At 41.9% G+C, this 23,486-nt stretch overlaps 1 protein-coding gene across 1 annotated transcript; it reads left to right on the top strand.

The window, feature by feature from the left end:
- The first annotated feature begins 653 nt into the window (after positions 1 to 653).
- On the top strand, positions 654 to 22,792 carry OXA1L (OXA1L mitochondrial inner membrane protein). Its single transcript, XM_065872113.1, has 11 exons — positions 654 to 673; positions 6,023 to 6,244; positions 6,680 to 6,841; positions 19,105 to 19,318; positions 20,556 to 20,699; positions 20,954 to 21,039; positions 21,229 to 21,393; positions 21,573 to 21,677; positions 21,768 to 21,930; positions 22,018 to 22,098; positions 22,182 to 22,792. The coding sequence occupies exons 2-11, from the start codon at positions 6,182 to 6,184 to the stop codon at positions 22,307 to 22,309; spliced, it is 1,311 nt and encodes a 436-aa protein (XP_065728185.1). The 5' UTR covers positions 654 to 673; positions 6,023 to 6,181; the 3' UTR covers positions 22,310 to 22,792.
- Positions 22,793 to 23,486: the final 694 nt, after the last annotated feature.

Below are 23,486 nucleotides of genomic sequence, written 5' to 3'. Positions count from 1 at the left end.
CCACTGTCTTTATAAGTAGAGGAAATCTGGACCCAAAGGGAGACATCAGAAACATGTGCAGACAAAAGGACAACCATGTAAAGACAGAGAGAAGGTTGCCATCTACAAGCCAAGGAGAAAGGCCTCAGAAGAAACCAAATCTGCTGACACCTTGATCTTGGACTTCTAGCCTCCCAAATTATGAGAAAATTAATTTCTGTTAAGTGCCTAGTATATTGTTACAGCAGCCCCAGTAAGCTAATACAGATAGTATCTAGGAATATAAACAAAATATATAATCATTGCTAGAAGTGTTAAAACTATAGAAAAATGTAAAGATGGAAATAAAAATCACCCATAATTACATCGCCTTGAGATTATCCTCATATAAAATGTTTGGTGTATTTTCTTTCAGGCTTTTTTCCTAAGACATGCATTTTTTTTTCCACAAAATTAACAGCATAATGTACTTATAGTTTTGCATTCTGCTTGTTTTACATAATTATATACATTTTTTACTAAGTCATAAACATTTTGCCAACTTGTTATAGTTAAAAATACGTTTTGAAATGAACACATATTCTGTTGAATGAATGCAGCCTAAGCCATTTGCATTTCCCTATTGGTTAAAATGTAGATGGTTTCCAATTTCTGTCATTTTAAATAACGCTGTAATGATCATCTTTGAATATCGGTATTTTTTACTATTTTCTTAGGAGAAACTCTTAAACAAAATAGAGATTGTTTCAAGTTTTTTTTTGTTTGTTTTTTGTTTTTTATTGTTTCAAGTTTTTACCAACTTAAATAGCACTGTAATTAACATCTATGAATATAACTGGTTAATTTCTTAGGATAAAGTCTTTGTAAAGGAATAACAGGGTTAACTCCATTACAGACCAGTCTTCATACTATCTTCCACAGGCCTGCTGTTTTACTCCCTCTGCCTGGAAGCACCAGCCAAAATCTCATCCACTCTCCTCTTTCATGAATTTTCCGTGACTGTTGTGGTCCATATTAACTTTGAACTCACAGTTAATATGTATTTTGTTACCTAACACTTCATTATATACTCTCTTTAAAACACTTTAAACGGGAACTTCCCTGGTGACACAGTGGTTAAGAATCCACCTGCCAATGCAGGGGACACAGGTTCAAGCCCTGGTCTGGGAAGATCCCACAAGCCACAGAGCAACTAAGCCCATATGCCACAGCTACTGAGCCCACATGCCACAACTACTGAAGCCTGCGCACCTAGAGCTCACGCTCCACAACAAGAGAAGCCACTGCAATAAGGAGCCCGCACACCGCAACGAAGAGTAGTCCCCACTCCCCGCAACTAGAGAAAGCCCGTGCACAGCAACAAAGACCCAATGCAGCCAAAAATAAATAAATAAAATAGATACAACATCAAAGAAATAAAAAATGTTTTTAAAAAATTGAGCAAAGGACTTGAATAAACATTTTTCCAAAGAAAACATACAAATGACCAACAGGTACATGAAAAGGTGCTCAATATCAATAATCATCAAAGAAATGCAAATCAAACCATAATGAGATTATCACCTCACACCCATTAGAATGGCTGTTATCAAAAATACAAGACATAAAAAAAAAAAGACAAGACATAACAAATGCTGATAAGGATATGGAAAAAAAAGGAACACCTGTACTCTGCTGGTGGCAATGTAAATTGGTACAGCCACTTTGGAAAACAGTATGGAGGTTCCTCAAAATCTTGAAAATAGAACTACTATATCTAGCAATCCCACTCCTGGGTATTTATCCAAAGGAAATGAAATCTCTATCCCAGAGAGATATCTGCACTTCTATGTTCTCTGCAGCGTTATTTACAATAAGCAAAACACTGAAACAAGTATCCACTAACAGATGAATGGATAAAGAAAACATGATATTATATATATATATATATATATATATATATATATATATAATGGAATAGTATTTAACCATAAAAAAGGAGGAAATCTTGTCATCTGCAACAACATGGATGAACACTGAGAGCATTATGCTAAGAGAAACAAGTCAAACATAAAAAGACAAATATGTACGATCTCTCTTGTATGTATAATCTTTAAAAAGCTGAACTCATGGAAATAGAGAGTAGATTGGTTGTTGCCAGGGGCAAGGGATGGGGGGGAATAGGTGAAAGTGGTCAAATGGTACAAACTTTCAGTTATAGGGTGAATAAGTTCTGGGGATCTAATTACAGAACGGTGACTATAGTTAACAATACTGTATTATATACTTGAAAGCTGCTAAATGAGTAGATCTTACCACAAAGAAAAAAAAAAACATAGCTATGTGAGGTGATGGATGTGTTAACCAACCTTACTGTGATAACAATTCTGCAATATATACATATATCAAATCAGCACATTGTACACCTTAAACATATATGTTATATGGCAATTGAATCTCAATAACACGGGGTGGGGGGAGATTTTTCTCTTTATCACTGGTTTTCAACCATTTAATCATGATGTGGCTTGGTATGATTTTGTATTTATCCTACTTGTGGTCTGTTGGATCTGTGAATTTATAGTTTTTATCATTTTTTAGAACTTTTAACCATTATTTCTTCAAATGTTTCCTCTGTCCCTCTCCCCTTGTCCCAGGACTCCAACTATATGTATAATATACCACTTACGATTATCCCACAAGTCACTGAGACTCTGTTTAATTTTTTAGCCTTTTATTTTCCCTGTGCTTTAGTTTGCATGGTTTCTATTGCTAGGTCTTCAAGTTCACTGATCTGTTCTTCTGCATTGTCTAATATGTTGTTAAGCCCAGCCAGTGAATTGTTCATTTTCTGAATATTGTATTTTCCATCTCTATAAGTTTCACCTAGTTTTTTTCATATCTATTTCTCTCCTCATTATGTTAACTTTTTCCCTTAAATTATTGAGCATAGTTACAGTAGCTTTTTAAACATCATTTTGTGCTAATTCATCATTTCTGTTATTTCTGGGTCTGTTTATATTGACTTTGCTCCTACTGACTTTTTTACTTCTTTGCATGCCTAGTAATTTTTAATTACTGTTGAACAATGTGAATATTATATTGTTGAGTGTCTAGATTGTATTGTGTTCCTTTAAAGGATGTTCAATTTTGTTTGGAAGTTATGTGCAGATCAGTACCACCTCCACATACCATCATATTGGGGAATTGGCCCTCAACATTGGAATTTTGGACGCAAACATTCAATTCCTAGCAGAAGGGAAGAAAAAACTGAGCTCACTGTAGCCATCTGTTATTTTGGTTTTATCCTTCTTCTTCCTCTGCCTGAAACCTGCAGCTCTAGGCCAGTTTTTATCAATCTTTGCATTCCCCAATCCTACTAACAACTACACATGAGTGCATACCCACACACACACACACACACACACACACACACATACATTGCGTGCATACACAGCCAAGTCACAGCAATTGCTCTTTTTAAACTAGAGTGACCACCTACATCATGGCTTTCTTAATTTATGATCCTTTAATTTGTGATCCTAATGAAAGCCAGCCAGTCAGTCACTTTCAAAAACCTAATATGCCTAATGAGAATTAAAATCAGGTGCAAATCTCTTGTTCACAACAGGTTTGCCACCAGGACATAGGTCTCGTGTAAACCATCACTAAATCTAAGCCAAAATGGGAAAGGAAAATATTCATATCAACACCATTGTTGGGACTTCCCTGGTGGCGCAGTGGTTAAGAATCCACCTGCCAATGCAGGGGACACAGGTTCAAGCCCTGGCAAGTGAAGATGCCACATGCCGCAGAGCAACTAAGCCCAAGAGTCACAACTACTAAGCCTGTGCTCTAGAGCCTGCGTGCCACAACTACTGAGCCCACGTGCCACAACTACTGAAGCCCACATGCATAGAGCCCGTGCTCCGCAACAAGAGAAGCCACTGCAATGAGAAGCCTGAGCACCACAACGAAGAGTAGCCCCCGCGCACAGCAATGAAGACCCAATGCAGCCAAAAATAAAAATAAATAATAAAATTTAAAAAAAAAGAAAAGCTTAATGAGGGGGGAAAAAGTACAAAAGATAGGAGGCTTGTTCCCTGCCTCTAGAAATGTACCATCTAAAAGGAAAAACAGAACCAATTCCCATGAAAAGGCAATAAAAACACACAGAAATATCAGAAATAAGTGCAAACTAGTATAAGCAGACCTCAGTTAGCTTTAGTGGTAAGGAAATGCTCTTTTCCCAAGCACAAAAACCTATTCACATAACGTTAAAATTTATTTCAGTTATCTACTGCCAGACAACAAAGTACTCCAAAATTCAGTGGCTTAAAACCACAATCATTTTACTTGCTTGTATTTTGCAACTTGGGCAGAGCTAAGCAGAGAAAACAGCCTATCTCTGCTCCACATAGAGTCACCCAAAGTAACTACAGTAGAGGCTGAAGAATCCACTTCCATGATGGCCTTCTTCACATGGCTGGAGAGCTGGTGGTGACTGTTGGCTGGGAGCTCACCAGGAGCTGTTAGCCAAGGACTCAGTGCTCCTCCGTGTGGTTAGGTTGGGCTTTTCACAGCATGGAAGTCTGAGAAGTCAAACTTCCAACACAGTGGCATCTCCCTGAATGCAAAAGTATTGTCTTCTTAAGGCATAGGCCTAAAATGAATTCTAAGGATTAAAGCAAGTCATAGGCCAGCCCAGATTCAAGAGGAGGGAACTATCAGGGGTGCAAAACTGAGAGGAATGATTCATTTGGGGCCACCAAAGTAACAGTCTACCATATGATAGGTTGTTTGGTTTTTGGTTTTTTTGCCAACTGCTCTGTAGCTGTATACTTCTAACTGTATTGATTTTTCAAAATAATCTTTAAAAAGCTTGTTTACAATGGTGTCCAATATATGTGATTAATAGGTCATACCCCTAATTACCGCTAAATCTGTATTATATTTCTTTGCCTTCTGTTTTTACCATTCCTGTCAGGTGTATTTATAACCAGCCCAAACTAGCAGTGATTGAAATCGTTTCAGGCTATTGTATCTTTCCCAAACTATATTTTGCTATTTCAAAAGCATTCTGTAGTTTGAGAGTCTTCATAGGGGTTCAAATATACTCAACTCCCACCTTTCTTACTTCTTTTTTCTTTGGAGGAGGGGAACTTCACCTCGTGTATCTCTAGAAATGCTATCAGTTTCAAGAACCCAAGCAACAAAGACCTACCAGTCTAGACAAAAAAGACCTTCAATTATCTTACACAACAAAATCTGGAGATAGGTGTTTCCAAGCCTGCTGCAGCAGCTCAATGACATCATCAAGTATTCAGGGGGTTTCTATCTTTCCATACAACCATCTTCAGCATGTTAGCTTTTTTTTTTTTAACTTCTTATTTTATATTGGAGTATAGTTGATTAACAAGTTAGTTTCAGGTGTACAGCAAAGTGATTCAGTTATACATATACATCATACATGTATCTATTCTTTTTCAAATTCTTTTCCTATTTAGGCTGTTATATAATACTGAGCAGAATTCCCTGTGCTATACAAGTAGGTCTTTGTTGGTCATCCATTTTAAATATAGCAGTGCGTACATGTCAATCTCAAACTCCCTAACGATCCACCTTTCATCTTTAAAGATTTGTTTCCTCAATGTCACAAGATGCTCCTCAACCAACCCCTAAGGAAAGGGAAGGAGAAAGATGGAGCCTCCTCTTGAAGCTTTGTCTTTTTATCTGGAAGGAAAATATTTCCTAGAAGCTGCCTTCCCTCAATTCCAGTCAAACTCCAGACCACTCTTAAATTTCACTGGATCTGCGATTACAGAATTATCTAGCAACAAGAATCGAACATCACTGGCCAGGACAACCCCACACCAAGGACAGCCAAGGTCGTCTAGAGGGTACCTTTTAGTTTAACAAGTCGCAGGATAATCACGGATTTTAAAGACAAAGAAAACCTCCCAGGTTTTTGCAGCCACTAACGAACGCCGGTGGTGATATGGCTCTGAACTTCAATCTCCCGAAAACACTCTCTGCGCGATCTTGTTAAGATGGCCCTTTGCAGCTTCTTACCCACTTCAAATATGGTCGTCAAGCTCCAGTCTCCTTTACCTCCTGAGCGTGGCGACAGCTCTGGCTTCATGCCCATTTCCAAAAGGGCCTCCTCCCGCGAGGCTGCGGTTCTGAGTGCGCAGACGCGAACGTAAATCCTCTTCCTGGTAAGATGGCGCTGGGGTTGATGTGCGGACGCCGGGAGCTTCTGCGCCTGCTACGGCCTCAGCGTCAGGTAAGGATGCCCCGAAGCCGAGCGCCAGGATGCCACCCTATTCCTGTGACCCGAGCCAGGAATGACTCGTGCTGTGGGCATGAGAAGACGCTGATCTTTTCACCGGGATCTGCGTCTTGTGACCTCGGGTCACATGAGGACACGGGAGGGCTCCGTTCCCGACTCCGCGGGTTCAGCAGCCTAGTATCGTGGTCTGTTCCTGGGAACAGGCGTCACTCCTTCTAAGGAAACCTAGCCTCAATCTCTGGGCCCCGGCGTGGGTCTGCGGTAGCTAAGATGCAGGACTCACAGCTTGCAAGCCTTCAGGGTCGCAGTCTGAGCGCGGGGAGTAGCTGGCTGCCTGTCTGGGTGGGGGGGGGGGCGCGGGGGGAGACGGTGAGCATAATGAGCGACTTCACCCAGTAAAAGGATTCCATCTTCCTTTTACCCACTCAGTTCCACAGCGTTGCAGGGCCCTGCCAATGGCCCCGGAAAGCGCTGACAGCGGGGCTCCGGTTCCCAGCCGGCCGCTGCTGCGGGCACCCACACTATGTAATCCTCGCGGCCCCAGGCCCCCGGGGCCTCAGTACCTCTGCCATCTCTTTTGCAGAAGCCCAGGTAAGAGACGTTTCGTCCCTTGCAGTGTTAGGAGTGGTGCTTCTTTCTGATTTGTTTTTATTTTGCTTTGACTAGGAGGAGGGGAATGTGGAGCAGAGTTCTTGTCCGCACTCCACCCAACTCGCGAAATGATAGCATCTCTGCTTGGGATAGATTTTCAAATCAATGGGGAAATTATTGAGAGCACAGGAGGAAAGATTTGCATTATATACTAGGCGTTGTTTGCCAGAATGGTGGCAAGCCACTGATGGTGGTATGAGATGTGATTCTGTGTGTGTATTAGACAAAGAATGTCACCTGCTATATCAGTAAACAAAGGATGTTGCGGCCTTCAGCCACTGCAGCCACCCCCAACTGTGCACCCTGAGGGAATTCAGGATGGAGAAACAAAACTGGCCCTAGACAGTTAAGGTACATATCAAAGTAATGATTTCAATAAGCCCAAAGTCTTGCGTATTTCCATACCTAGAAAAGCACTAGGGCTTCCCTGGTGGTGCAGTGGTTGAGAGTCCGCCTGCAGATGCAGGGGACATGGGTTCGTGCCCCGGTCCGGGAAGATACCACATGCCGCGGAGCAGCTGGGCCCGTGAACCATGGCCGCTGAGCCTGCGCGTCCGGAGCCTGTGCTCCGCAACGGGAGAGGCCACAGCAGTGAGAGGCCCGCATACCGCAAAAAAAAAAAAAAAAAAAAGCACTAAATTCATTAACTTGAGACATCTGGTTTTTATTTAATTAGCAGTAATTTTTTGGTGTTTGACTACCTGGTTTGTTTTGCTTTGTTTGCAAAAACTCCTGTACATCCTGGCTCCTCCCTTACCTCTTTGGAACATCCCTCAGAGCTGAGAGGTTGTATCCTGGGCTTATGTCCTCAGTAATGCCCCAAATAATACACAGTTCTCAACGTTTAGGTCGTGCATTTTTTTTCAGTCATAGCCTGGGCTACCAACAAAGGGACCCAGAGCAGAGTTTTCCCCTTCACCTGAAATCTGAGGAACTGGAGCCTTGGTACCAGCAGAGGCCTCTTGTACCCCTCTGCCTCCTCAGAGAGTCCAGACAAATTTTGGTGAGTCTCTCCTGGTTCTTGGATCTCCCACTTATTGTTTGATGATCCTGAGTTTTATTTGGCAGTGTCTAACGGGCACCTGGCTGCGCAGTTGAAAGATACTGGGAGTTACTCAGTTGAGGCACTCTGAGTGGTCTGGACTGGGTGATTAGCTGAGAAGCTGGCCTAACCTTTTTTCAGAAAGCTAGCCTCCAATTAACACCCTGCCAGGTTTCTGTGCTTATATTTACAAGTAGGTACTTAATTGGGAATTAAAGGAGACCTTGCCCTGAAAATAGCCAATATGGGCTCTTTTTATTTTATATGCAGTTAAGCTAGAGAAAGCCAGCTTGATAAAACATCTTTTCGGTATTCTGACCTTACAAAGAAACAAGTTCCTTCTAGGGAACTTGCGTTTTTCTGTCTTTGAAATGTAAACCTACTACCTAATCTTCTTGCGTGCGTGCGTATGTGTGTGTTGTGTGTGCGTGTGCGGGCATGTGTGTGTGAAGTTGGTCTCTGCCATCCGGAAAGTACATATATGGTGTACGTTTGGCAGCCAGTTGAATAGACTGAGATTCTGAGCAGTCTTGTCTGACTGCGCCAGCTCTCAGGGACTTCAGTCATCTTAATCTTCGGTGCATCAGCCTATATAACAAAGACCTTTAATTTCTTAGACTGTCTTTTAGGAGTAAACTTTCTAGATCTGTGAAGACTACATCCTTTGCACTCTCTTGTGGGGATGCTTCTTGCATCTTATCAGTTTGAGTTGTAATTAAAATACCACCTATCAATAGCCATTGGATCCTTTAAATTGGAAAAACTTCTAAATTGGTAAATTTTTAGAGAACTGTCATTATAAACAGCTGTTTTATTGGTACCTATAAAAAATAAATTAGAAGGTGGATACACACACACAATAGTTAACCTTAAAACTCCCTTTAGTTTAAAAAAAAGGGTTTGGGAAACCTTATTTGTGGTCTCTGCTTCCCTTCAGAGGGTCTTACAGTTGCAAAACATTGACGATAATGTTAATGAGGCTGATTAACAGGGAGGTTAAAAAAATGAAGGGAAAGTCTAGAGTCTTCTTCCCAACAGGTGGAAATTTTAAAGGAACTCATCCCAAATGGATAAAGAAATCTTTAGATGGCTATTAAGAAATGAGATAAATAAAACGGATGTTAATAGGGTTAAAACAAAAGGTTTTGATACACTACCTGAGGTTGGATGGACCAACGTTATTGGTCCCCAACATTAAAGGGCCCCAAACGAGTCCACCCATATTTACTTACCCCAGTGTAATGTGTGTGTGGGTGTGGGTGTGTGTGTATATATACCTTTTCCCCCCTTCTAAAGGCTATAAGAAACTTACACTGTGATACCTGACCAGCAATTGCTTGGGGCCACCGGTCAATTGATCAAGTTAAAAGATTGACAAAAGAGCCTGAGTCCCTTGGCTCAACCTCTTACTGGGGACCCCAGAGCCTTTTATACAAAAATAGATTAAATGATTGGGATAAAAAGGAAGTTTCTGGACTCCTTTTAAGACCAAGGCTTGTTGATGGGATCCTAATAGAAACTGCAGTTAAAGATATAGAAGTTGATAGACTTGAGATAAAAATATTTAAATGGACTTTATGTAAGAGGGTTACATCTCTTTTGCCTAATTATACTGTAGGATAGATATTATGTCTCACTGGGAAATGCTTCCCCAGCCTGGTATTATAAGACAGGGCATATAAATCTGCCCCTCAGACAATATTAATTAAGCATACTAAAGGAAACCAATAGGGTTACCAGAGCCCAAACAATACAAAGTAAAAACTGAGAGCTAATATTCCAGGGTTAATGAAAATAGTAATAGAGATTTGCTCTGGGTCTAACTGGTGCACTCAGAAAGGGGGCCTTTGTTGAATGCCTTGTCCAAACTTTTGAAGACATGATAAATTGAACCCTAAGAACTCTTGGTTTTCAGTTTAGTCGGAAATCTCAGTGATATTAAAAAACAAAGAAAATATAGTTGGGCAAATCAATCTTTTAGTATCATTTAGGCAACTAACCAGTTCTTTGGGGAATTAAAAGCAACTGTCTGTCTTGAAAATCTCTACAAATCAGAAATGTAAATTCAGCCCACAAAGACCTGAGCCTGAGCCTAATTAGCTCAATCAGGTAAAACCTGAAACCGAAGAGGAAAGGCCTTTTAAAATTCAAACCAGTGGAAAGGTTCCCTCACCCAAAATCCAGTTCATACCCTCCTTAGGGTTTATCAAGGAGAAATACAAATCTTTTTTTTAAAACATCTTTATTGGAGTATAATTGTTTTACAATTGTGTGTTAGTTTCTGCTTTATAGCAAAGTGAATCAGTTATACATACACATATGTTTCCATATCTCTTCCCTCTTGCATCTCCCTCCCTCCCACCCTCCCTATCCCACCCCTCTAGGCGGTCACAAAGCACCGAGCTGATCTCCCTGTGCTATGCGGCTGCTTCCCACTAGCTATCTATTTTACGTTTGGTAGTGTGTATATGTCCATGCCACTCTCATTGTCTCAGCTTACCCTTCCCCTCCCCATATCCTCAAGTCCATTCTCTAGTAGGTCTGTGTCTTTATTCCCATCTTGCCCCTAGGTTCTTCATGGCCTTTTTTTTTTTTCCTTAGATTCCATATATATGTGTTAGCGTACGGTATTTATTTTTTCTCTTTCTGACTGACTTCACTCTGTATGACAGACTCTGGGTCCATCCACCTCACTACAAATAACTCAATTTTGTTCTTTTTATGGCTGAGTAATATCCCATTGTATATATGTGCCACATCTTTATCCATTCATCTGTTGATGGACACTTAGGTTGCTTCCATGTCCTGGCTATTGTAAATAGAGCTGCAATGAACATTGTGGTACATGTCTCTTTTTGAATTATGGTTTTCTCAGGGTATATGCCCAGCAGTGGGATTGTTAGGTGGTATGGTAGTTCTATTTTTGGTTTTTTAAGGAACCTCCATACTGTTCTCCACAGTGGCTGTATCAATTTACATTCCCACCACCAGTGCAAGAGGGTTCCCTTTTCTCCACACCCTCTCCAGCATTTATTGTTTGTAGATTTTTTGATGATAGCCATTCTGACCGGTGTGAGATGATATCTCATTGTAGTTTTGATTTGCATTTCTCTAATGATTAATGATGTTGAGCATTCTTTCGTGTGTTTGTTGGCGATCTGTATATCTTCTTTGGAGAAATGTCTATTTAGGTCTTCTGACCATTTTTGGATTGGGTTGTTTGGGGGGTTTTTTTGATATTGAGCTGCATGAGCTGCTTGTAAATTTTGGAGATTAATCCTTTGTCAGTTGCTTCATTTACAAATATTTTCTCCCATTTTGAGGGTTGTCTTTTTGTCTTGTTTATGGTTTCCTTTGCTGTGCAAAAGCTTTTAAGTTTCATTAGGTCCCATTTGTTTATTTTTTATTTTATTTCCATTTCTCTAGGAGGTGGGTCAAAAAAGGTCTTGCTGTGATTTATGTCATAGAGAAATACAAATCTTAAGTCTTTTCCACAAATAGCAAAGCCTTAGTCGTCTGAGCAAATGAATTTAATTTATTCCAACTGTTATTTATAAACTAGTAAGTTTATATTGTAATACCTGATTCATAGCTAAGTCTTTTAAGTGAAACTGTGAGATCTCTAGTTTTGTCTGTTTACATATGTGTAGACATTATACATATGAGATGTCACTACCTCTGGGTATACTCTCTAAATTTATAAAAGACCTCTATTTAATTGACTTAAAAGTAAGCTCTTACAAATTAAATATTTCTAAATATAAAGGAAACTGGCTGGAATGAATTTCAGGTTCATGTGATCTAGGAAATATTCAATATTAAATTAATATCTGGTGTTAAAGCTAGTTTAAGCTTGCTGGTTTAATCAATATAGACATGTCTTTTATTGTGCCGAGGTTTACTGAAGGTCAGTAAGTTCATGTTATTTCTGTTGCAGAGTTGTCAGCAAGAAAAAAATTAACTTGGTGATATTTTCATAAGTTATAAAACCCACAAGCCACAGGGTGCAGCAGAAAAAAAAAGGTAAATGAGGTACGAGTTGTCAACTGAAAAGAAATATACAACCTAAGAGTTGAGAATTGTGTTTTATTTGGGGCATTACTGAGGGCTTAACTAGGATACAGCCTCTCAGCTCTGAGGGAATGTTCCAGAGAGGTAAGGGAGGAGCCAGGGTATATAGGAGTTTTGCAAAGAAAGCCAAAACAAAACAAGTAGTCGGAACATCGAAAGATTACTCTTAATTAAAGAAAAACCAGATGTCTCAAGTTAATGAGCTTAGTACTTTTCTGTGTAACAAAAGATGCAAGAGTCTGGGCTTTTGCGGGGGGGAGTGCTTATTGAAATCATTCCTTTGATGTGCACCTTAACTATCTAGGGCCAGTATTCTGTTTTTCTCCATCCTGAATCCCCTCAGGTTGCACCCTTGCAGGTGGCTGCAGTGGCTGATGGCCCCAACATCCTTTGTTTACTGATATGACAGGCAACATTCTTTGTCTTCAGTGCCTCCTCTTGGTCATAAATTAGATCAATGTTTTCGAGAGGCATTCCATGACCAATTTTGTCCCACATTGCTAGCAAGACACATTCCTAGATCAGGGGAAGATTCTGTTTATAGGCCAATGTGTTGATTTTTGGATTAGGCCCTGTTCATAATCTAAAATTCTCTGGATCAACTGTCTTACTCGTCTGTTAGGACCCAGGAAATGTTTTCCCTTATCTAGAGTTGCACTATTACAGTTATTCTATGTAGAGTTACATATATGGTCAACTGTCTCAAGACTTTTAGCCATGGTTACACATTGTTAATACAAGAGACAATCTTATAAAATAGACAGGAGGACTTCCCTGGTGGTCCAGTGGTTAAGACTCCGTGCTTCCAGTGCAGGGGACACGGGTTTGATCCTTGGTCGGGGAACTAAGATCCTGCATGCCACACGACGCGGCCAAAAATAAAATAGACAGGATACGTACTATAGCTAGTAACGTTAATCAGATCATAGTACAGCAGAGGGAAACACAAGGCATAAACAATTTGGAAACAAAGAGAACAAATTAAAATAATGGTTAGTATAAATAGTAGTAATCTGGTCACAATAAACAATCAAGTCAGGACTTCCCTGGTGGCCCAGTGGTTAAGAAGCCACCTGTCAATGCAGGGGACATGGGTTTGAGCCCTGGTCCGGGAAGATCCCACATGCCGCGGAGCAACTAAGCCCATGTACCACAACTACTGGGCCTGCGCACTAGAACCCGTGAGCCACAACTACTGAAGCCCACGCACCTAGAGCCTCCTCAATGAGAAGCCCGCGCACCACAACAAAGAGTAGCCCCCACTCACCACAACTAGAGAAAGCCCATGCACAGCAACGAAGACTCAATGCAGCCAAAAATAAATTATTTTAAAAAAAACAAACCATCAAGTCCACAGGAGAGAGCCAGCTGGAGAAGCCAAATTCTGGATGGATCAGGTAGAAAGATAAATGTTTCATCTTTGTTTACAAATGTATACTTTATCAACTTGCTTTAGATCATAGCCTAAGAAGAAAGGTTTCCTGGAAAACAAAGATTAAAAGCCAGTATATTTCAGAAAATTATAAATGATATTTATCAGTTCATTCAGTCCCATGTTTTTAATTAATTGCTGTTGATCTGGATGAAGTTATCACGTTTTTCATTAGAGTTTTGTAATTTCTTACCCAAGTCAGTGGTATGATCTAAAAGTTGTCAGAAACTTACATTTGTCAAAAAGTTCTTTTTATTTATTTATTTATTTTGGCCACGCCGCATATCATGTAGGATCTTAGTTCCCTGACCATAGATCGAAGCTGCGCCCCCTGCAGTGGAAGCACGGAGTCTTAACCACTGGACCACCAGGGAAGTCCCAGAAAGTTCTTTTTATGAATCTTCTTGAAGATCTTCATTTTATAAAAGCTCCAGAGTAAAACAGTGGTTGTCTATAAACCACAAAAGACTTAAAATGGCATGGTTAAAGATCTGGTTACAATAGATAGCTAGTAGGAAGCAGCCGCATAGCACAAGGAGAGCAGCTCGGTGCTTTGTGACCACCTAGAGGGGTGGGATAGGGAGGGTGGGAGGGAGGGAGATATGGGGATATATGTATAGGTATAACTGATTCACTTTGTTATACAGCAGAAACTAACACACCATTGTAAAGCAATTATACTCCAATAAAGATGTTAAAAAGAAAAATATCTGATTACAATGTAATTGACAAGAAACTTGGATATTTCTGTGATGTACAGCATTTTAAGATAATAACTAGAATTATGACTGATAACATTATGCCAGGAATTTTAGGAATTCCATATACATTTTGGAATAGCTATATTAATGACATTTACCCATACAATATAACCTAAGTTTTGTCTCCAGTCAGTTGACAGTATTTCTCAAGTAATTTAAACTTACCAAATAAGCCAGCGTTTAAATTTGTCTCTGAGATGCCTCAGGGTTTCTTTGAAGCATCCCATAGTTTGCTGGAGGTTAAAATAACTTTAGTTAGAATTGTTACTTGTAAGCTTGTCAAAAATATCAAAAAGGTTTCAAAACACATGGTCGCATAGTATCATAGGTCACTGTGAAACAATACTTACTCAACCAAAGTGACAAAAGATTTCAAAAACAAATACAGATCATTTCAAGAGTATGAACCAGATTTTGAGTGAGGGAGCCTTTCTAGCAGTTTGATTTTTAAAAGGCCTTTTTCTCTTTTTTCCTTGGTTTCAGATTTTACCTGATTGAACTAATTAGGCTCAGCCTCAAGTCATTGTGAGCTGTATTTATATTTTTGATTTGTAGAGATTTGCAAGACAAAGACAGTTGCTTTTAATTCTCCAAAGAACTGGTTTGCTGCTTAAATGATATTAAAAGCTTGATTTGCCCAACTGTATTTTCTTTTATTTGCTTTTTTATATCACTGAGAAGATTTCCAACTAAACTGAAATTCATGAGTTCTATGTTCTAGAATTTTAGGGTTTAACTTAACCATGCCTTTAAAAGCTTGCATAAGACATTCAACGAAAGTCCTCTTTCTGAGTTCACAAGTTAAATCCAGAGCAAAATCTCTATTATTACTTTTATTAGCCCTTGAATATTGCTCCCAGTTTTTATTTTATATTGTGCAGGCCCAGGTAACCCTGTTGGTTTCCTTTAGTGTGTTTAATTATATTTCCTGAGGGGCAGATTTATATGCCCTGTGTTATATCGGGCAAGGAAGCATTCCCCAGTAAAACATGTCTTTCCCATAATATAATTAGGCAAAAGACATGTAACGATCTTATATAAAGCTCATTTAATACCAAAGTTTATTAACTTTTGTCTCCATTCTTTTAACTTTTATGCCTTTAACTTTAGTTTCTGTTAGGATCGTCATCTATTAGGACCCCATAGTATTTTTGTATAAAAGGCACTGGCGGACTTCCCTCGTGGTCCAGTGGTTGAGAATCTGCCTTCCAGTGCAGGGGACGTGGGTTCGATCCTTGTTCGGGGAACTAAGATCCTACATGCCACGGGGCAACTAAGCCCGTGTGCCACAACTAGAGAGCCCGTGAGCCACAGCTACTGAGCCAACGCGCCACAGCTAGAGAAGCCTGCGCACCATAACGCAGATCCTGCGTGTTGCAACCAAGACCTGATGCAGCCAAATAAATAAATAAATATTTAAAAAAATAAAAGGCACTGGGGTTCCCAGTGAGGAGCTGAGCCAAGGGACTCAGACCCTTTGTAAATCTTTTTTTTTTTTTAATATTTGTTTATGTTGCCACACGCGAGATCTTCGTTGCAGCATGTGGGATCTAGTTCCCTGACCAGGGATGGAACCCGGGCCCCCTGCACTGGGAGCATGGAGTCTTAGCCACTGCACCACCAGGGAAATCCCTGTCAATCTTTTAATTTGACTAGTTGGCCTATATGTTGCCCCAAGTAATTGTTGGTCAGATATCTCAATGAAATTTTCTTCCAGCCTTTTAAACATACATTTCTTTTTTTAAATTGGGATAAATAGAGCAGACTTGTTTGGGGCCCCTTAATGTTGAAGATCAATGGGAATCCCTAAAGGGGGCTAAAGCCCATCCAACTTTAGGTAGTATTGTACCAAAACCTTTTGTTTTAGACCCATTAACGTCCATTTTATTTATTCCATTTCTTAAAAACCATCTAGAGACTTCTTATCTTTTGGGACAAGTCCCTTTAAAATTTCCACCTTGTTGGGAAAAAGTCTCTAGACCTTCCCTTCAGTTTTTTCTTATTTCCCTGTTAATGAACCTAATTAACATTATTGATTTTTTTAGCATCTATAACACCCATTGAGGGGAAGCAGAGACCAGGAATAAGGCTTCCCAAGCCAGTTTTTTGTTTGGTTTAAACTAAAGGAGTTCTTAGGTTAACCATTATATATATTTTTCCACCTTCTAATTTGGTTTTTCCATGGGTCCTGATAAAACAGCTGTTTATAATGAGACTCTCTAAAGATTTACCGATTTATAGGTTTTCCAATTTAAAAGACCTGTCATCTGGCCATTAATGAGGTATATCTTAATTGTGATTCAGACCAATAGGACGAAAGAAGCATCCCCACAAGAGAGTGCGAAGGATGCCACCTAACCAAGATACAGAAGGTTTACTCCCAAAAATAGCCCAAGAAAGTAAAGGCCTTTGTTGTACAGGCTGACGCAGCAAAAGTTAAAATGGCAAAAAGCCCCTGAGAGTTCGCACAGTCCGGAAAAAGACTGCTCAGAATCTCAGTCTGTTCAGTTGGCTGCAGAATATATGTACCTTCTGGATGGCAGAGACCAAGTTCTCGCAAAACACAACACATATGTGCGCACTCGCACACTTAAGAAGATCAAGTAGAACATTTACATCTCAGATACTGGGAGACACTTGCAAGTTCCCCCAGAAGGGCTTTAATTTCTTTAAGGTCAGAACTCTGAAAAGATGGTTTATCAAGCTGCTTTCTCTAACTTAACTGCATATGCAGTAAAAGAGCCCCAGGGCTTCCCTGGTGGTCCTTCCTCGCTTCTACTACAGGGGGTGTGGGTTTGATCCCTGGCCTGGGAAGTTCTCATGCCATGAGATGCAGCAAAAAAAAAAGCCCCATGTGGGCTATTTTCAGGGCAAGATTTCCTTTAATTCCCAATTGAGTACTTGTAAGTATAAGTTTTGTACATACATAGACTTGGCGAGAGTGTTTAATTGGAGGCAAAGATGTTAGGCCAGCCTCTCACCTAATCACCCAGTCCAGACTCCTTATTGTCTCAACTGAGCAACTCCCAGTCTTTCCGCCTGGTTTCCCCAGTAGCTTTCAACTGGGCAGTTAGACACTGCCAGATAAAACTCAGGATCATTAACCAATAATCAGGAGATCCAAGAATCACCCAAATCCATCTGGACTCTCCAAGGAGGCAGACAGGCCCAAGAGGCCTCTGCTGGTACCAGGCCCTGGATCCTCTTAGAGTTCGGGCAAAGGAGAGAGTTCTGCTCTGGTTCCCTTCATGGTCACCAAAATTGTTGACTGAAAAACAAATGCACAACCTAAAAGTTGAGAATTATGTTTTATTCAGTGGTCTTGCTGAGGACTTAAGCCAGAGGACATCCTCTGAGATAGCTCCGAGGGACTACTCCGAAGAGGAAAGGGAGGAGCCAGGATATGTAGGAATTTTGCAAAAACAACCAGGTAGTCAGAACATCAAAAGATTAGTGTTAAAAGCCAGACATCTCAAGTGCATGAGTTTAGTACTCTTCCATGTGTGGAATGATTTAAGAGTCTAGGCCTGTTGAAATCATGCCTTTGATGTGCACCTTTTCTCCATCCTGAATCCCCTCGGTGTACAGTTGAGGGTGGCTGATGGCTTAATGGCTGCAGCATCCTTTATTTACTGATGCCGCAGGCAACATTCTTCATCCAGGTGATCCAGAGAATTTTAGATTATCGACAGGGCCTGATCCAAAAATTAGCAAATTGAGTAGCCTATCAGCAGAATCTTTGCCTGATCTACGAATCAGCCTTCCTAGTGCCATGGGACAGAATCGGTCATGAAATGCCTCCCAATTGTTGGTCCAGTTTATGGCCTAGAAGGAGGTGCTGAGGACAAAGAATGTCACCTGCCTTATCACTAAACAAAGGATGTTGGGACCATCAGCCACTGCAGTCACCCCCAGCAGTGCACCCTGAGGGAAGTCAGGATGGAGAAACAGAATACTGGCCCTAGATAGGTAAGGTACAAATCAAAGGACTGATTTCAGTAAACCCCAATTCTGGTGTCTTTCTATTCATAGAAAAGCACTAAATTCATTAACCTGAGACATCTGGTTTTTATTTAATTAGCAGTAATTTTTTGGTGTTTGACTACCTGGCTTTTGGGTTGTTTTTTTGTTTGTTTGCAAAAACTCATATACATCCTGGCTTCTCCCTTACCTCTTCGGAACAGTCCCTCACAGCTGAGAGGCTTTGTCCTGCACTTAAGTCCTCAGTAATGCCCCAAATAACACACAGTTCTCAACTTTTAGGTCGTGCTTTTTTTTTTCAGTTGACACAATTTATAATTGTATATCTTTGATTATAACTTGTATATCCCTGATTTCATGGACATTAATATTTCTCAGGATGAGACCAAGTAGATATTTTTGATCTTAAAAACTGAGTTGTTTAAAGAAAAATTATAATAGTTTCAGTGTATCCAGAATCGTGCCAGTGATACTCAAATGACTGAAGTTTGGAAAATGCACAAGAAATAACTTCCCAACACGAAGGAGAATCATGAAGTCTTATTTTGAGTCACTTATCTTTCTGCCTAGAGGGGAAAATAAAATATCCTTTCTTAAAAAATATGAGTGGGAATATTTATTTAGAATAAGAAATCTTTACAAAGTAATGGTTTTTAAAAGCTGACAGATACCACAAGCATTACAAAATCCAGGAAAATAATGTACTTTTTAATTGACTTCCTGGCATAAAATGTTCTTTTTAAGCTTTGAATTCTATGACAATGTAGGCTACCCTGGGAGAACGAGAAACAGGGAGTCAAGGGAGTACCCCAGTATTGGTTATAATAAGAGGGACCTCGATTTCTATGTGTGTGTCCCTCCCTCCCCGAGTATAACGCCTGGCTTTTTTTTTTTTTTTCCTCCTTTTTCCCCACAGGTTCAGGCCCCTCCGGTCATTCCTGCAACTCCCCCACCTACAGAAGTACCTGAGGTGGCTTCTGGAGACACTGCAGATATCATCCTGGCTGCTGCAGAACAGAGCTTCACTGAGCTTGGGCTGGGGTCATACACCCCAGTGGGACTGATCCAGAACTTACTGGAATTTATGCATGTTAACCTAGGCCTACCTTGGTGGGGGGCCATTGCTGCATGTAAGGGGGATATATCTTGTACAACAGTAGAGGAAATGGGGGCTTAGGGTTAGAACTTTATTTATTTATTTATTTTTGGCTGTGTTGGGTCTTCATTGCTGCACGCGGGCTTTCTCTAGTTGCGGCGAGCGGGGGCTACTCTTCATTGAGGTGCGCGGTCTTCTCACTGAGGTGGCTTCTCGTTGCGGAGCACAGGCTCTAGGCACGCAGGCTTCAGTAGTTGTGGCATGCAGGCTCAGTAGTTGTGGCTCACAGGCTCTGGAGTGCAGGCTCAGTAGTTGTGGCGCACAGGCTTAGTTGCTCCGCAGCATGTGGGTTCTTCCCAGACCAGGGCTCGAACCTGTGTCCCCTGCATTGGCATGCGGATTCTTAACCACTGTGCCACCAGGGAAGCCCTGTCCCTTGGCTTTTGCGACAATCTTTGTAGATTTTCTTCCTGTCTTTCTGACCACACCCTCCCATCTCCATTGCTCAGTACTCTACCTGCCCCTTTAGTGCTGGGATTCCAGGTTCCATCCTTAGCTCCCTTCTCTGTCCACTTCACACCATTCGTCATAATGTTGATAAAGCCTAAACCTGTATCTCCCCCTGGTCTTTTCTCAGCCCAGGCCCACTTGCTTACCCACAGATACCATCAACTAAATAAATATTTGTTGAAATGATCAAGAAATGTGAAGTGTAAGAAAAGAAATAGGAGGGAGCTAAAGCAGTAGGCCACCAGATTACCTCCTACTGCAGGCATTTCTAGGACAGTGGCTTTCAAACTTCATTCCTGCGAGCCCCAGAGTTCTGTAAAAGTGCTTCTGAGCAAAGCAAAGGCCAGAGCTTGAACAATCCTGTAGTCAGACTACCTCCTCACCCAGGGCAGCTTGATTTTATTTGTTATGTATATTGGGGTTACACTTAGAGTTGGGGAAAAAAGGAGTCCACTGATCATAGAAAAGTTTGGAAACCACTGATCTACAAAAGTGGCTTCTGTCACCTTTTTGTTCAAGGAAACAAGATTCCTGGTCATTTGCCTAGAGAAGTTAATGCCAGACTTTTGACGTCAAAGCAGAAGACTGAGCCTTGAAGGAACTGTCATATCCGTACCCGTTGTTTTGGGGCCCTTTGGGCACGAGTCACAGGGTGGAAAAGTCTGGGCTAGGAGACCCTTTCAGTGAGGACCTAAAAACCTTCAGCCTTCTAGCTGCAGAATGGCTTGAATTTCACTCCAGTCTTATTTCGTGTTTTCCAGGTACAGTCCTTGCGCGCTGCCTGGTGTTTCCTCTCATCGTGAAGGGCCAGCGAGAGGCAGCTAACATCCACAACCACTTGCCAGAGATTCAGAAGTTTTCCGCTCGAATCAGAGAGGCCAAGTTGACAGGAAACCATACTGAATGTGAGTCAGTTGCAGAATGAGCATGGGTGAGGACCACATTTGCGCTTTCCCTGACATTCAGCTCAGGTTGGGGGAACAGCCTAAATCAGGAGTTGCTACAGTTGGGCGAGTTCTAAGATTTACCTGCTTCTTAGGCCTAATGCTTCCAGTGACTGGCCAGGGTCAGTTGGAAATCTTATGGGCCAGGTGATGAGGATGGTCACCTCCTCCAACCTAGCTGTTAGCCCAGCTGTTAGCTTCCACTCCCTTCACAGTTTACAGGGCCTCCTCGGAGATGACGTTCTACCAGAAAAAGCATGATATTAAACTCTTCAGACCTCTCATTCTACCTCTGACTCAGGTGAGCAAAAAACATTTCCCTTCTTTAACTTCATCAGAACCAATCAGATTACTCCTCTGTGTTTCCCATGCCCTAGACCCCCCAAAAAAGCATGTGGTGGTGATACTATGCTACATGGGTTTCAGTAATGGAGTAATTAAAATGTCCCTTCTACTAAAGGGTCCTGACACTGTTTCTCCTGTGTCATAGGCCCCGATCTTCATCTCCTTCTTCATTGCCTTGAGAGAAATGGCTAACCTTCCTGTGCCCAGCCTGCAGACAGGTGGCCTCTGGTGGTTCCAGGATCTCACACTATCTGACCCCACTTACATGTTACCTCTGGTGGTCACTGCTACAATGTGGGGTGTCCTTGAGGTAAGCCCAGGTTCGCAGAGTGCCAGGCCTGCAGAATGGGGAGTGAGGAGAAAGTAGTTATATAGAACGGTCATTCTTCACTCCCTGGAGAAATAGAGTTGATGGGTAAGAAATCTGAGCCACATTCAACTAAAATTGCCATGCATTTACTATTCTTCCCCTGCTTTTTTTTTTTGCAGCTAGGTGCTGAAACTGGCATGCAAAGTTCTGACCTTCAGTGGATGAGAAATTTTATCAGATTGATGCCCCTGGCAGTCTTGCCCATAACTATCCATTTCCCCTCGGTAAGTAATGTCTTAGGGGCTGGCTCCAAGTCTCCCGGCAGGCTGCCCCGGGACGCAGCTTCTGAGTACCTTCTCTTCCTTCTCATCCAGGCAGTGTTCATGTACTGGCTCTCCTCCAACATATTTTCCCTGGGCCAGGTGGCCTGCCTCCGTATTCCAGCTGTACGCAATGTACTTAAAATCCCCCGGCGTGTTGTGCATGACTCAGACAAATTACCTCCCCAGGAGGGCTTCATAAAGAGCTTCAAAAGAGGTAAGGCCTGTCCTCCGTGAATAGGAACTGGGGAGAGTGGCCTGGAAGTGGGTACACGACCAAACTGCCTTAATCCTTTTTACACAGGCTGGAAGAATGCCGAAATGGCACATCAGCTACAGGAGCGTGAACGACGCATGCAGAATCACTTGGAGCTAGCAGCCAGGGGTAAATAACACTTGCAGGCTAAATTCTGTCATTTGTTTCTTCCTTTCCTTTGTTCATCGAGATTGGTTTTCTCCTTCCCCCAGGTCCCTTACGACAGACCTTTACCCACAACCCTCTGCTACAGCCTGGAAAGAATGGACCTCCCAACACCCCCAATAGCAGCAGCAACAAACCAAAGTCAAAGCATCCCTGGAGTGACACACTTGGCTGAATTCTCTTCCCTGCTCACACTGGCAGGAACTCTCTCTCTTGAAAGACTCAGCCTTAGAACAAGAACTGATGCTGGGTCCTTGCCCCAGACCTAGAAACTGTGGGACATGTTGATGTTCATTTTAAAAGTGGATTCCGCTACAGACTCTTCCACCTAAGTGTAAAAGAACACTGGGGAGCCAAGTGATCTTCCCATCTGCTGAGTTAGTAAACGTCCGTATTACGTGCTTCTCCCTGACACTTATTAAACAGGGAAATGGACTGAGTGCTTCAGAGAAAAGAATAGGTTGGGTGATGATTGTTCTTGTTGGCCCATGCTCTTAGGAGGCGTCTCAGTGTTGTAGCCTGGCATTAAGGGCTTAGATGTGTTGTCCCGTCCGTACTTGCTTTGTGGTCAGAGGTATGTGTGGTAAGTGTAGACTGTATCTGGAGGAAACATATTCATTTACCCCAAGATTACCTATAAAATATTCTTCAAGAAGTAGATATGCGTAAGTTTTTGGTGATAATTAAGAGGAAGTTGATAAAGCTTTTATCGAACAACCTAGCATTTTGCTACAGCAGCTTAGGTGTTCTCTTGTGTAGAGACTGGTTGCGTCAGCCTTCAGCAGCTGGCTCAAGAGAGAAGAAATACTCAGATTCTTTCAAGCATAAGATTGTTTTTAGTCTTCCTGCCAGGCTAATGGGAGCTGTCCTTGAGACACTATATAAAAATGAAGCCAGGGAGGGCTTCCCTGGTGGCGCAGTGGTTGAGAGTCCGCCTGCCGATGCAGGGGACACGGGTTCGTGCCCCGGTCTGGGAAGATCCCACATGCCGCGGAGCGGCTGGGCCCGTGGGCCATGGCCGCTGAGCCTGCGCGTCCGGGGCCTGTCCTCCGCAACGGGAGAGGCCACAACAGTGAGAGGCCCGCGTAACGCATAAAAAAAAAAAAAAAATGAAGCCAGGGGCTTCCCTGGTGGCGCAGCCTGCTAATGTAGGGGACACGGGTTCGAGCCCTGGTCTGGGAGGATCCCACATGCCGCAGAGTAACTAGGCCTGTGAGCCACAACTACTGAGCCTGTGTGTCTGGAGCCTATGGTCCACAACAAGAGAGGCCGCGATGGTGAGAGGCCCGCGCACCGCGATGAAGAGTGGCCACTGCTCGCCGCAACTAGAGAAAGCCCTCACACAGAAACGA

Source organism: Phocoena phocoena, chromosome 2, assembly GCF_963924675.1.
Source record: "Phocoena phocoena chromosome 2, mPhoPho1.1, whole genome shotgun sequence".
Classification (NCBI taxonomy): Eukaryota; Metazoa; Chordata; class Mammalia; order Artiodactyla; family Phocoenidae; genus Phocoena; species Phocoena phocoena.
Note: the sequence above shows the minus strand (reverse complement) of the source record. Positions and strands in the feature narration are given on the sequence as shown.

Excerpts from the sequence above, each read along its gene's own strand:
- OXA1L (XM_065872113.1), top strand. The coding sequence starts at position 6,182 with ATGGCGCTGGGGTTGATGTGCGGACGCCGGGAGCTTCTGCGCCTGCTA. Across the intron at positions 6,245-6,679 it reads TGCTACGGCCTCAGCGTCAG|TTCCACAGCGTTGCAGGGCC; the intron begins GTAAGGATGCCC and ends TTACCCACTCAG. Across the intron at positions 20,700-20,953 it reads GACAGGAAACCATACTGAAT|TTTACAGGGCCTCCTCGGAG; the intron begins GTGAGTCAGTTG and ends CTCCCTTCACAG.